This window comes from Peromyscus eremicus, chromosome 4, assembly GCF_949786415.1.
Source record: "Peromyscus eremicus chromosome 4, PerEre_H2_v1, whole genome shotgun sequence".
In the NCBI taxonomy this organism is placed as follows: Eukaryota; Metazoa; Chordata; class Mammalia; order Rodentia; family Cricetidae; genus Peromyscus; species Peromyscus eremicus.
In genome coordinates this window covers 101,328,319-101,342,267 of record NC_081419.1, presented here as the reverse complement: position 1 = coordinate 101,342,267, position 13,949 = coordinate 101,328,319, and the positions used below count along the sequence as shown (strand labels likewise).

Sequence of the window (13,949 nt, the reverse complement as noted above, 5' to 3'; positions counted from 1 at the left end):
AAAATACCACAGGAACTGTGTGTAGATAATACGTAATGTTTCATAATGTCAAGTAAAAACTAAAGGGACTATTGGCACAGTTGTCTTTTGACTCTGAGAGTTCTGCGTCTTTCCTTGTTCGAATAAATTGAGTATGAGTATTGTATTTGTTTAAGACACTGCCATTATCAATGAGATCAGATTGGGGCAAATCCAGAATCCTGATGGACTTTTGGGGAAAGTGACTGAAAACAGTGGGGAGGTCAGTTCATAGCTTCCTTTTGTAAAGTTGCTCTGCACACACTCCCAGAAGCAACAGCAGTCTCTGGGGCTTGTAAGACCCTGCTGTAAGCCCAGGCTACTGGTCAATGAGTTTGCAACCTGTGGTCACAAGCTGTGCAGACCCTCAGTTTCTCCTTTGTTCTTTCCCCTTTATAGCCCACAGCTACTACCTCCCACACCCAAAGACAGCGTTTACATCTGACTTCTTTTTATTTATTTATTTATTTATTTGTTTACATCTGACTGACTTTTCTTTTTACTTTTCTTACTTTTTCTTTTTTCTTTTTTTTTTTTTTTTGGCAGGGGGGGCGGAGTAAGTGGTCAGGCCTGGTTTATTGATATTTTTCCCAGACTGGTAACACTTCCACTCTGTCTCATTGGTTTGCCATGTCTATGTGCATGAACCCTGACAACTTTTTTGTGGTCCAGCCAACATGGAGAAGGACACTTAGAACTTTTAAGAAGCACTTTTGTTCTCAGCCCCACTGACAGGAACAGAAATAATGAGAAAAGGGAATTTTAGTCTAAGAAGCATTAGATCTAAGATTTGGCCATTATATTGAAGAAATGACATTGGACATTATGGTTTGTTCCCAGATACATGGGTAGATCAAATTTTTTTCTTCTGTAAATATAAACTGGCTATCAAATTGGCTAGTTTCTTGTAGGAAGATAGGGGAGAATACACTAGCTGAAGATTCACCATCTATAGAGTCCCAGAGCTCTTGTAGGTATATTGTTACAGTTATATATTATTATATATATACTTATATATGTAGTTTTATATATATAATTATATATCATTATATAGTTTTATATATACATAGTTATATATTGTTATACATAGTTATAAATTGTTATATATATAGTTTTTTATATATATATATATATAGTTATATATTGTTATAGTTCAGGGGAGAAAGTAGCAAACTACCATGCATATAAACCCTAATTTCAGTCCTTTATCAGCTGTGACCAAGAGGAGGCTCTTGTCCCCAAAGAACTCTCAGCACTGAAGTTCTGGTATACAATGTGGGCAAAAACCATAATGATACCATTGTCAGGTATAGGTCAGGGGAACCTGGTAACATCTGTTTTAGTAGACACAGTTGTTTTGGTTATACAATTGGGCCATGGTCTGGATCAAGGAAAAATCTTGCATGTGGTGATGTTAAGGGTCTAGGGTTGCTCAGAGATTTACCATGACAATAAATAAACTTTAATAAGGAGAGACTTTTGATTTAAGATACTGGAATCCATGTGGGGCCAGGACTGCACCTGAGAGCATTCTCAAGATGCAGTACCTAGCTATAACAGCCCAGGGCTTATAAAAGCAAAGCTCACAAGATGACATATATTTTGTCTACATGTAGGCAGGGTCTAGTTTTCAACATAACTGTCTTGCAGTTGTCCTAGTAATCTTTTTTAATAGAGTAAGCAAGTTTGATTACAAAAGCAGAAATAGCAGTTACTCTTGTGACCTACCATCTTGCTAAAACAGCAAATTTTACAAGATCAGTCAATTTAAGGGCAAGGGCAACTGAAATGATCCATGTGAGCTAGTTATTGACAATCACACTAATTAAGCCAATTAAAAGTTTTGGGTTCTGGGCTGAAGATGGCTCAGCGGTTAAGAGCACTGACTGCTCTTTAAAGGTCCTGAGTTCAATTTCCAGCAACAACATGGTAGCTCACAACCATCTATAGTGAGATCTGATACCTTCTTCTGGCCAGCAGGCATATATGCAGTCAGAACACTGTATATGTAATAAATAAATACATCTTTAAAAAAAAAAAGTTTTGAGTCCTTTTGTTAATGGCCAAAGAGTGAGCTAGTGCCAAAGAGTGAGCTTGTGCCTCTGAAGTCTCTTGGTGTCCAAGCTCAGGGGTATAGCGTTTTTTAAAGACAAAACCACAACAACATCAGTGCTGGCGGAGGGGGATGTTAATGTTACATTACTGAGGGAGTCCGGGCCTAGTAATATCTGCTTTCTTTGTAGAGTTCAGCAGTATCTATCTTCCAGACACTACAAATACATCTGGGCCATGGTCCAGGTCACGGACAGTCCTAAAAGCATCACCAAGGTGGATGTGACTGTTGGGGGTGAGAGGCTGAGAAGTGTCTAGGCAGACACAAAGTTGGGACCTTAGTCATTTCACAAGTATCAGTTCCCAGTTACAAGCTTTGGCACAGTGGATAAAAGTGCCTGCCACCAAGCTGGACTCATATATACGGTGGAGGGACAACCTACTGTGGCAAGTTGTCTTTTGACCGCCACACGCACTTTGTGTCATATCTCCAAATAAATACATAAATAAATAAATGTGCTTTTAAAATTAAAAGAAAAAAAAGCGAAAGCTTGGTCCAGGCAAACAACCCAGTAGGGGATGCATCCAGGCATTTCCCCTTAAAGCGGAAAAATGGGCAGCCTGCACGGGTCAGGGGCGCGATCCTCCAGGATACAGTCACCCAGAACGAGGGTCCCGCGGCACGCGGTTTGGTGCGCTGAGAGCACAACGCCTGCGTGGAGGGACGAACTGGAAGCAATGCGGGAACATGTGCATGGACCGTGCGAAAGTGAGAGGGTTTAACGCTCGTGCAGGAGTAGAAGAAGGCGCCCCCGCGAGGTCCTCTGGGAAGCGGCGTGCGGAGTCGAGGTGCTATGTGCAGAGGAATTCTGGGAGTTGTAGTTCAGTTGGCCAGCCAGCTGGCGCGGCTCTGCCCAGGGCTCTCAGGTACCTTTGCAGGCGGTGAGAGGACAGCTTGGCATGGAAGGCCGAGCCGGGTTCCCTCCGAGTCTGCGGAGCACGCTGAAGGATCCGGGTGCGCCCTGCCTCTAGCTGCACCCTAGCGGCGTACTCACGCCCTTCCTGGAGGGCAGCAAGGCGCGGGCGGTTAGACAGCCTCGGTGGAGCCCAGTCCAAGGTGAGGCGCTGTGAGTAAAGCGGAGGGAGCCCGTGGCTTCCCGTTTCTGGGTCCCACATTGGGGTTCTGAGGGAGAGCCAGCTAACTTCATCCATTGGTCGTCTCGATGATGGGCAGCCAGCCCTCCCTAAAACCCACCGCTTTGACAATTCGGCTTCTGACACCGACTTGCTTTTGTCTTCGCGGGAACTCTGTAAGGAAAGAGACTAACCCATTTTGGATTTGAAAACTCCCAGGTTTTATTTAGAATTCTTTTTATTTGTGTTTGGGGTTTTAATTGTTTTTGGATTTTAAATGCTTTAGATGTTTCCACACAAATTGCATCTGAAAAGTCAGTGAGTGGTCAAAAAGAATAAAACTAATTCCATCTTCATTCATCCCTTGAGCCTGGAGAACGAGATGAATCATTAAGTGAGGCACAGGTCCACGCACAGAGATCTTTATTATTCTGACTAACAGATGAAAGAGAACTATATATTTGTATAATGTATTCAGATTCTCATAGGAGAGTTCTACTGTAGTAAGTACAAAGGTGTACAGGAGGAACCTGAGATAGAAACCCACATTAGCTGTCTTGTATCGGGGGTGTTATTGGATCGTTCCCTGTATTAACTTTAGGCAAGGTAGCTAGTGCCTAGGGGCTGGACTAATTGCCATGGCTCCTGGTCTCCACGTCTAGGATCCCTTTCTGAGGACTCACCTTCTCCCAGTGCTGGAAAACCAAAAGAAAATGGCATAACCAATGTGTTCCCAACTCTTGGGACTCAGGTAAGTCTATAGGTTCTTTTCTTCGCATGCATATGTTTTCTTCTCTTCTTAAAACTTGCTTTGCCCTATTTGCTAGACCACTGGGGTCATCCTGAGAGACTGAGTAATGAACCTTACAGGAAATGTTCCTCACTTAGAACTTTCCTTCCCAGTATTGCTTCTTGGCCATCCACTTTACTGTGCGTGTTCTAGCCACTCACTACTGTAAATGGCCGTGTGAGATGCGAAGTCACATGCCCTGTCTCATGGTGTTTGCTGAAGCAGGAGACTATAGATACATAAAGTAAACAGCATGAAAGAATGTGGGAGGCCAGCTCCCACCTTTTAAAGGATGCGAGGAGAGAGGGATAAGAGACTTTTAGGTAGAAAGATAGCGGAGAGGAGAAAGACAGAAACATAGGATAGCTTCGGGAGGAACTGGATAATCCAACAACCCTGTCTGTCTCTTCAAAAAGGCTTTTTTATAACAATGCCAAGGGGTTGGGGGGGGAAAGACCTCCCCCTTGCTAGATCAAAGCACACCACATAGTCAAGTGTAGACCCTTCCAAACACCTGGTAACCACACTCATGGTCAAATCACCCCTTATGCAGCCCTGCTGGGTAAAGCAGGTTCAGCCTCTCAGACCCTGAGTAAGTTCTCATTAGGAAACCCCTGTGGGTCTCTACAAAGGAACACACTTATAAATCTGTATTTTATTTTATTTTTATTTTTTTTATTTTTATTTATTTTATTATTATTATTATTATTATTATTATTATTATTATTATTTGGTTTTTCGAGACAGGGTTTCTCTGTGTAGCTTTGTGCCTTTCCTGGAACTCATTTGGTAGCCCAGGCTGGCCTCGAACTCACAGAGATCCACCTGGCTCTGCCTCCCGAGTGCTGGGATTAAAGGCGTGCGCCACCACCGCCCGGCTAAATCTGTATTTTAAATGCAGGAATTATTGTCTCTGACAAGTTATTAATGACCCTGGAGGATGTCCATCAACTAGACTATTTGAAAGGGGTTTAAGATAAAAGTTCATTTTGAAAAACCAAGGAAGGTAGTTGGTAGTTCGAAAATAGAATACAGGAGTATTTCAAGAGAGAAGAGCTTTGTTTGGAGGGAAGGTGTCTATAAGTGATTTGGAGAGATCAAGGAGTGTGTGTCATTGTGGGATGAGGTAATGTCTAAAGAGGATGTGTTATATAGCCAGACCACAGGGGGAAAAAATCTATACTGTGTCTTACTCCAAAGCTGCATAGGCCATGTGAACATTTTCAGTCCCAGCAATATAAAACATGCCATAACTGATTGGAAAGAAATAATAAGGATATCTCTGTAGAATCTGGAAGACTGACAGTCCTTTTCATACCCAGCTTCTGGGAAACATCAAACCAGGTACATAGTTGCCGATGATGGTAGATGCCATAAAACTTCAGTTCAGGGGGCTGGAGAGAGGCTTAGTGGTTAACAGTACTTGCTATTCTTGCAGGGTACCTGGGTTTTGTTCCCAGCATCCACATGGCAGCCCACATCTTTGTTCTAGATCTGGCATCCTTTACTAGCCTCCTCAGGCACTGGGCACACACACACACACACACACACACACACACACACACACACACACACATATATATCGTCAAAATACTCATGCATAAAATTTAAAAAGAAAGCAACGATACAATCAGACATGAATCCTAAAGTCCTTTCTATGCATATGACCTTAAGGGACGAGAATGAGCGTGACGCTGCAACCCAGCAGGCAAGGCTGTCTGTGGAGGAAAACGTAAGTGAGATTTGATGTGAGTAGTGGTCAGGTGAGAGCTGGTGTGAGTAGTGGTCAGGTGAGAGCTGGTGTGAGTAGTGGTCAAGTGCGATCTGGTGTGAGTAGCAGTCAGTGCGATCTGGTGTGAGTAGGAGTCAAATGTCTGAAAGGATGGGGCAGGGAAAGCCCTCGGGAACAGGAAGCGGCATACACCAAGCTGCACAAGGCAGTGTGACACACATTTCTAACGGCTGAATGGCAGCCACCAACCGGGGACATAGAAGGATAAATGCAGGAAGAAGAGTCAATGTGGGGCCAGGCCCTGCTTATCAGTGCTTTGTGGAAAAGGACAGGAACATTTGGGGAACTTCATGATTATTTGAGTTTGAGTAAATCATATTCTGTGGCACATGCAGCAAACATGTTTGTTCATCTATTTATTTATGTAGGTTTTTTTGAGACAAGGTTTCTCTGTGTAGCCCTGGAACTGTCCTAGAACTCCTCTGTAGACCAGGCTGGCCTCGAACTCACAGAGATTAACCTACTTCTGCCTCCCTAGTGCTAGGATTAAAGAGATGCGCCACCACTGCCTGGCAAGCATGTTGATTTTTAACATATAATGGACTGGGAAAGAAAAACTAAAGAGAGAAGCACTTTCTCCTTTGTGAACTCCCTGTGTTTTAAAAACCATACTGCAAAGAAAGTGTGATACTTTTGGGTCCTCTCCCTGAATACATAGTAAGCAGCTCCACAGTTCTTTAATTCAACAACACAGAAACTAGAAACTCCTTGCCTTCGGGTTTTGAATTGGAAGGTGCTGCCAATAGGTAACAGGAATTCTGATGCAAAATGACAAAAAAAAAAAAAAAAAACCAAACCTGTGGAGCACAAATATGCCAAAGAGTCTTAATGTTAAAACGACGTGAGAGTCATTTTGTCTACCCTTCCTGTCACCCTCCTCCACTATCAGTGGTTCTTTCTGGGGTTGGTGTATTTGGCTTTTCAGGACTTGCTGATCAAGAATATGGCTGAGGCTCTCACCCAGTGGGGAAAGCTGAACCCTTCTCAGGGAAATGTGCCTAAGAAGCACAGGAATCTGGTTTTGCTGGGTAAGGATGGTGCCCCTCTCCCTGTGAGTTACCTAGCTCGGTACCTTACTGCCCGGGTTTCTAGGAGCTCTGAGGCTCTTAGTTCCAAAGATTCTTGGTCTTTATAAGTCCTGACAGAGCCCCTGCTTTTTGTTTCTGGTTCTACTTTCACTACTTCTAGAATTATTATAGCCTATATGTTATATACTATAGTAAGTACCCTTTTCTACTCCCTAGGCAAGGGTGTCAAGACAAAGCTCTGGTAAAGAAACTCTTAAGAGAATAGATATTTATTTTTATAGTGAGGTTAAAAACGAGTGATTTAATGGTTCTGAACTCCAATAAACCCTCTGCTGGCTAGTTTTATGTAAACTCGACACAAGCTAGAGTCATCTGAAAGGAGGGAACCTCAATTGAAAAAATGCCCCCCATAAGATCTGGCTGTGGGGCATTTTCTTAACCAGTGATTGATGAAGGAGGACCCAGCCCACTGTGGGTGGGGCCATCTTTGGGCTTGAGGTCCTGGGTTTATAAGAAAGCAGGCTGAGCAAGCCATGAGGAACAAGCCAGGAAGCAGCACCCCTCCATGTCCTCTGTGTCATTTCCTGCCTCCAGGTTCCTGTCCTGTTTGAGTTCCCATCCTGACTTCCTTAGGAGATTAATAGTGATGTGGAAATGTAAGCCAAATAAACCCTTTCTTCCCCAAGTTGCTTTGGTTATGGTGTTTCATCACAGCAATAGTAACCCTAACTAGGCCAAACCCATATCAACTTTTCTACCTTCTTTTTCTTTTTTTTTTAAAGATTTTTTTTATTTATTATGTATACAGAAGAGGGGGCCAGACCTCATTACAGATGGTTGTGAGCCACCATGTGGTTGCTAGGAATTGAACTCAGGACCTCTGGGAGAGCAGTCGGTGCTCTTAACCTCTGAGCCATCTCTCCAGCCCCATTTTCTACCTTCTTCTAAGCACTGTTGAAGAAATCCAAAACTGACCCCTCCCTGCTCCCTTTCTTCTCTCCTTCTTCCCCATTCCCCACATCTTTCCTTAAGACCAGGGGACCATCAGGGCACTCTTTACCAGACCCCTTTCCTTTCCTTGTGAACAGGGCTTCCAATTTCCAAACCTGATGTGATCTCTCAGTTGGAGCATAGGGAAGAACTAGAGAGGGATGTCTCAAAAGCAGCCAGGCCAGGTGAGTGACTCTTGGAGACAGTGGGAATATAACTCAGATGGTCATGTAAATGCCTGTGGAGGAGCCTGTTGGGATTGCCTCTACCCATGGAAATGCCACACAGGTAGTGCAAAGGCCATCAGGCTGTTAACTATCTCTGCCCCCAGCCTTCTGGGCAAAAAACAGGCTATACATCTTTCCCTTTGAAGAGACAACCCTCTATGTTTCCTGGTTTCCCTAATGCATATCTGTGAGCGCAGAGACCTCTGTGCCTCCTACATTACTTGACTGTCGTTTTTCACATGCTGTTTTATATTTATAGTATAATGATTTTTTTCTGTCTTAGTCCACAGATTATTGGTTGGTTTCTGTGTTTTCCCTATCCAAGCAGAGGTAGCATGGCATCGTGGTTCAGGGTACAGACTTTGAAACACGTTTTCTGGGTTCAAAACTGATCTTAGGTACTCAGTATTTCTGAGATTTTTAAAGAATAGGTTACCCTCTTTGTGAGTCAAGTGTTCCAGCTGTAAAACAACAGCTCTTCACTCACTGTGGTGAGGTCAAGTAGGATAGAAAGTGTTTAAACTGCACCCCCTATATGCTAAGCAAATGAATGCTATTGATTAACTATGGTATTTTTTAATGATGTCATGTTACTTCTGTCAAGATGGATTATTACAGTAGATTACTAGCAAATTTATATTTCTTTGGCCATATCCTTGTATAATTGAAGAAGCATTGTTTTCCTGGGTTCTTCAATGAATTGCTAACTTTTCCAATGCTATATTTTTCTACATTCTTCCAATGTCTTTATAGTTTTCCTGCCTAAACTTTTTTACTTCTCTTGAATCCTTAACAGAAGACAGGCATGTCTCTTAGTATCCTCCACTAATCATGAGTTCTCTACAGATACTCAGAGCTTCGGTTCTTCATTTCCCTTAGCTGGACATCTATTTGCTTTTGATCTTTTTTCTACCTATTTGTCCTTTAAGATTTCAGGCACTTTGCAGAGTATGGTATGCAATTTATAACATTTAGAGACATGGCTGAATATTAAATACCATCTTTATTAGCCTATTTTGTGTTGGTATAGCAAAATGTTCAAGGATAGGTACTTTGTAAGAAAAGAAATTCCTTTTGACAGTTCTGGAAAATGAAGAGCTTTGTGTCACATCTTAATGGCCCTGGTCAGAGCTTCCTTGTCTACATGACAATGTGGCAGAGAAACAGAAAGGAAAGTGGTCATGTGCAGAAGAGACCAGGTATATAGGGTAGTCTCATTTTATAACAGCCCATTCCTGCAAGAATTAATTCACTCCTCAAAACACCCTTTCAAAATTATTGCCCCCTGATCTAATACATATCACTAGTCCTCACTTCTTAAAGGTTCTACCACCCAACACTGCTACACTAGTTATCAAGTTAGCACATGAACCTTTGGGGCCCATTCAAACTGTACCCAAATGATAACACTTAGAAGCCTGGCTTTAGCAATGAAACTTACCCCTTGAACTCTTATCAGTACATCAGGATTTTGACACAGCTACCCTGACATGCTGGGAACCAATCTGAGCAAATGGAACTGTGACCTGCTTGGACACACTGCTCTTTTCTTTAAAAAAATGTGATTCTATTTTGTTCTTTGTATTTTTTCTGTTTGGGGATGATGGTAAGCAATCAGAGTTTATCATGTGTTTTCTAACTACTAAGTTTTATAATCATTTGAATTGGTAGAGCCATACAACATTGAATACTAGCTTCTAGAATTTGTGTCTTATTTTGAAACAGTGACAACCAATTTGTGTGTGTGTGTGTGTGTGTGTGTGTGTGTGTGTGTGTAAGAGGACTGATTTTGAAAGATTAGTTTTTAGTCACAATTAGGACATAAGAGCATGGGAAAAGATTAGAGCAAGAAGGGAAGCTAAAGATGGTCTTTCTTCAGGTATGCAGTGAAGGGCTCTGTGGGTACAATGAGTCTGTGGGTACAATGAGTCTGTGGGTACAATGAGTCTGTGAGTACAATGAGTCTGTGAGTACATTGAGGCTGTGGGTACAATGAGCCTGTGGGTACAATGAGCCTGTGGGTACAATGAGTCTGTGGGTACAATGAGTCTGTGGGTACAATGAGTCTGTGGGTACAATGAGTCTGAGTCTATGAGTACAATGAGTCTGTGGGTAAAATGAGTCTGAGTTTGTGGGTACAATGAGTCTGAGTCTGTGAGTACAATGAGTCTGAGTCTGTGAGTACAATGAGTGAGTCCCTAGAGGCTTTTTATTATCTCAGTCATGTGTCCTCCAGACTCTGTTTTATTTTTGTGTCGTTCCTCAAGCCACCACTGCTTGGCCTTGTTCTGTTACTATTCTTCCTTCTCTACCTTGCTGACTAAAGCAGTGTTGGCTGGCTTCTCACCCCTTCCCTTTTTGCAGCATCTTTTCCCAGTCAGCCATTTTTTCATGTCCCCTCAACAGTGCAAGACTCTGAGGACTTTGCAGTTTATATGTTTTCTGCAAGCATTTTTTGTTTGTTTTATTATTTCTCTTTGTATGTAATTTGTCTTTCAGAGTGGGAAACAGTACCAGAAAGCAAGAAGCTAACTCAAGAGAAGCATTTTTCTGAAGAGGAATCATCCCCTGGAGTGTTACTGGAGAGTTTTCCAGAGGAAAGGTCTAGGGACTGTGAAGACTCTTTAGAAAACCAGCAGGAAAACCATGAAAAATACCCAATACGAGAGCTGGTCCCTCAGAAGAGACTTTCTGTGAAGAGAAGCTACCAATGTGGTGAAATTATGAGAAATTTTAGTCAGTGGTCATTACTTGTTCAACACCAAGGAGAGAGACTTCATAATTGTGGTTCGCTTAAGAACTTTAAAAATTCAGCTGTGATTAAACAGGGGAAATCTTGTGCAGGAAAGAAACCTTGGAAATGTAATGAGTGTGAGAAAGCCTTCAGTTACTACTCAGCCTTCGTCTTGCATCAGAGAATTCACACAGGAGAAAAGCCCTATGAATGTAATGAATGTGGTAAAGCATTTAGCCAGAGCATACACCTTACTCTACACCAGAGAATTCATACTGGAGAGAAGCCCTATGAGTGTCATGAATGTGGGAAGGCCTTCAGTCACCGCTCAGCCCTTATTCGGCATTACATAATTCACACTGGAGAGAAACCCTATGAATGCAGTGAATGTGGGAAGGCCTTTAATCAGAGCTCATACCTCACTCAACACCAGCGAATTCATACTGGAGAGAAACCTTATGAATGTAATGAATGTGGGAAGGCCTTCAGCCAGAGCACATTCCTAACCCAGCATCAGGTCATTCACACTGGAGAGAAACCTTACAAGTGTAATGAATGTGGCAGAGCTTTCAGTGACCGTTCAGGCCTTATTCAACACCAGAGAACTCATACTGGAGAGAGGCCTTATGAGTGTAATGAATGTGGGAAGGCCTTTGGCTACTGTTCAGCCTTGACTCAGCATCAAAGAACTCACACTGGGGAGAAGCCCTATAAGTGCAGTGACTGCACCAAAGCCTTCAGTGACCGCTCAGCCCTTATTCGTCATCAGAGAACACACACTGGAGAGAAGCCTTACAAATGCAAGGACTGTGAGAAAGCTTTCAGCCAGAGCTCATCTCTTATGAAACACCAGAAAACTCACACTGGAGAAAAACCCTATAAGTGTAAAGAATGTGGAAAAGCTTTCAGCCAGAGCTCATCTCTTTCTCAACATCAGAAAACTCATGCTGGAGGGAAAAACAAGGCATATGGACAAGCCTTCAGTGAGCATTCAGTCTTTGGCCAACAAAAGAGAATCCATACTGGATAAGTGTATTACATTCAAAGTGAATTTTTTTGAGCATTTACCATATGTTATGAGGGCTACAAAGAAATTTAAGATGATTCTCTTATAAGTTATTGAGGCATCGGCTGATGTGGGACATAATTCACTTAGGCTATGAAAGGAGGTTTTAAATTTTTTAAAAGTTATTCTTTTTTAATAATTTATTTGTATTTTATGTACATTGGTATTTTGCCCACATGTAGGTCTGCGTGAGGGTATCGGATCCCCTGGAACAGGAGTTACAGACAGTGGTAAGCTGCCACGTAGGTGCTGGGGGTTGGACCTGGGTCCTCTGGAAAAGCAGCTGGTGCTCTTAACTGCTGAGTCATCTCTCCAGCCCCAAGGTTTACATTTTTAAAATAATTCCTGGATGGAAGACACCAAAAGGAAGTTCTCTTCTAACATCCTAATGCGTATGTGTTGCCACATGCTTGAGAGTAGGATACAGCATTGTGGAAAGAAGACATCGTACTCGTGCTAGATAGTCTCTGAACACTGAGGAAATAAGTTCTAAGGAAACACGTGGTCATTTTAGGAATAGAAATAAAAGACTGAGAATTCACAATGAGCATGCCTAGGATCCGGAATGGTAGAACCATTGTCCTTCAGCCTTAAGCACAAGAACACAGAAGTAGATGGAAAGGTCAGGGGAAAGAGTTGAGGGGTGATGGGTGCAGTAACTTAGTGTTGACAACCAGAAAAAAATAGTAGACTTGGCGGCTGCTCTGTTCACAGCTCACGTGAGGGCGACTTTCCCCTAAAGCTGAGGACTATTGGCATGGAGGCCTGCTTCTGTGCTTTCTGTCTATCTAGCTTTTAAGATGTATACTTGGAATCATTTTAATCCCAAGGCTGAAAACTTACAGCTTAGTTAGTTTACAAAAGAGACCCTTGATATGTTCAGTGTGTTTTAAACTATTTGAGTTACCTTAGAATATTCATTTATAAAGAGTTACCTCAATCATAAGTAGCTTGTACCTTGCATTTTTTAATGCCATAGAAAATGTAGTTGTAGATTTGCACTGACATTGCATTAATTGTGAGAGCCTTGAGAAGACTGATAGGCTTGCCTTTCTCCATTAAACTCTTGGACTAGTGGCAGGTGACTTTGAACATGCACGTTTTTAATTGAAAAGGTGAAGGTTAGTGTTGGAAGCATCATTTGAATGTGGCTATTTTACCTTCAGGTTTCGCTGTGCTGTGTCTCGGTGTGGATTACTGTTTCAGTTGTTGGGCTGCTTCAATCCATAGGTTTAGAAACTTTGCCAAACATGGGGATTTTTCAGCCTGGTGCCATTTCTTCAAAATAACATTTTTAGCCCACTGTCCTACCTGGTCTCCATTTCTGGATTTGGATGGCAGAACAGTTAGCTCTGGTTGTAGTCACACAAGTTTCTGAGACTGTTCATTTTTTTAATTCATTTTTTTTTCTATTAGTCTTCTTGATCTGCTGAAACAAAATCTCATAGATTAGGTGGTCCAAGGAAGGTGTCTCCCAGAGTTCTGGAGTGTGAAGAGTCTAAGATTAGGATGCCATCTGACTCCATTTCCTGCCAGACTTCTGACTCACAGGCAGCTGTCTTTCCTTTTTGGTTTTATAAGGATCTTATGTTGCATGTAGTCCAGGCTGGCTTCAGATTCTCTATGTAGCTAAAGATGGTCCCCATCCTCCTGCATCCCCTCCCCACATGCTGGTATTATAGGCCTGTACCATCATGTCTTCTTGATGAATTCTCTCTCTCTCTCTCTCTCTCTCTCTCTCTCTCTCTCTCTCTCTCTCTCTCTCTCTCTCTCTGTTTGTTTTTGTTTTTGTTTTTGTTTTTGTCTTTTGAGACAGGGTTTCTCTGTGTAACTCTGACTGCCCTGGAACTTGCTTTGCAGACTAGGCTGGCCTTGAACTCACAGAGATCTACCTGCCTCTGCTTCCTGAGTACTAGGATTAAAGGCATCACCACCACTGCCCGGCTATGATTATCTTCTTGATATGTCGTCATGCAGGCTTTTGTTAGTGAATGTACAGGGTGAGAGAGATACTTCTCCTTATGTTATCAGTCCCATTAGATTAGGACCCTACTCTTATAACCTCACTTAGCCTTAATTACCTCTTTGAAGTCCTGTTTCTAAATACAGTTTACACTA

General features: G+C 42.4%; 1 protein-coding gene across 1 annotated transcript; it reads left to right on the top strand.

The window, feature by feature from the left end:
• The first annotated feature begins 10,540 nt into the window (after window positions 1-10,540).
• Window positions 10,541-11,881, top strand: Znf892 (zinc finger protein 892). The gene has a single exon (XM_059261370.1). It carries the CDS (start codon window positions 10,755-10,757, stop codon window positions 11,793-11,795), a length of 1,041 nt encoding a protein of 346 aa, XP_059117353.1. The 5' UTR covers window positions 10,541-10,754; the 3' UTR covers window positions 11,796-11,881.
• Window positions 11,882-13,949: the final 2,068 nt, after the last annotated feature.

Coding starts and splice junctions, on each gene's coding strand:
- Znf892 (XM_059261370.1), top strand. CDS start 10,755: ATGAGAAATTTTAGTCAGTGGTCATTACTTGTTCAACACCAAGGAGAG.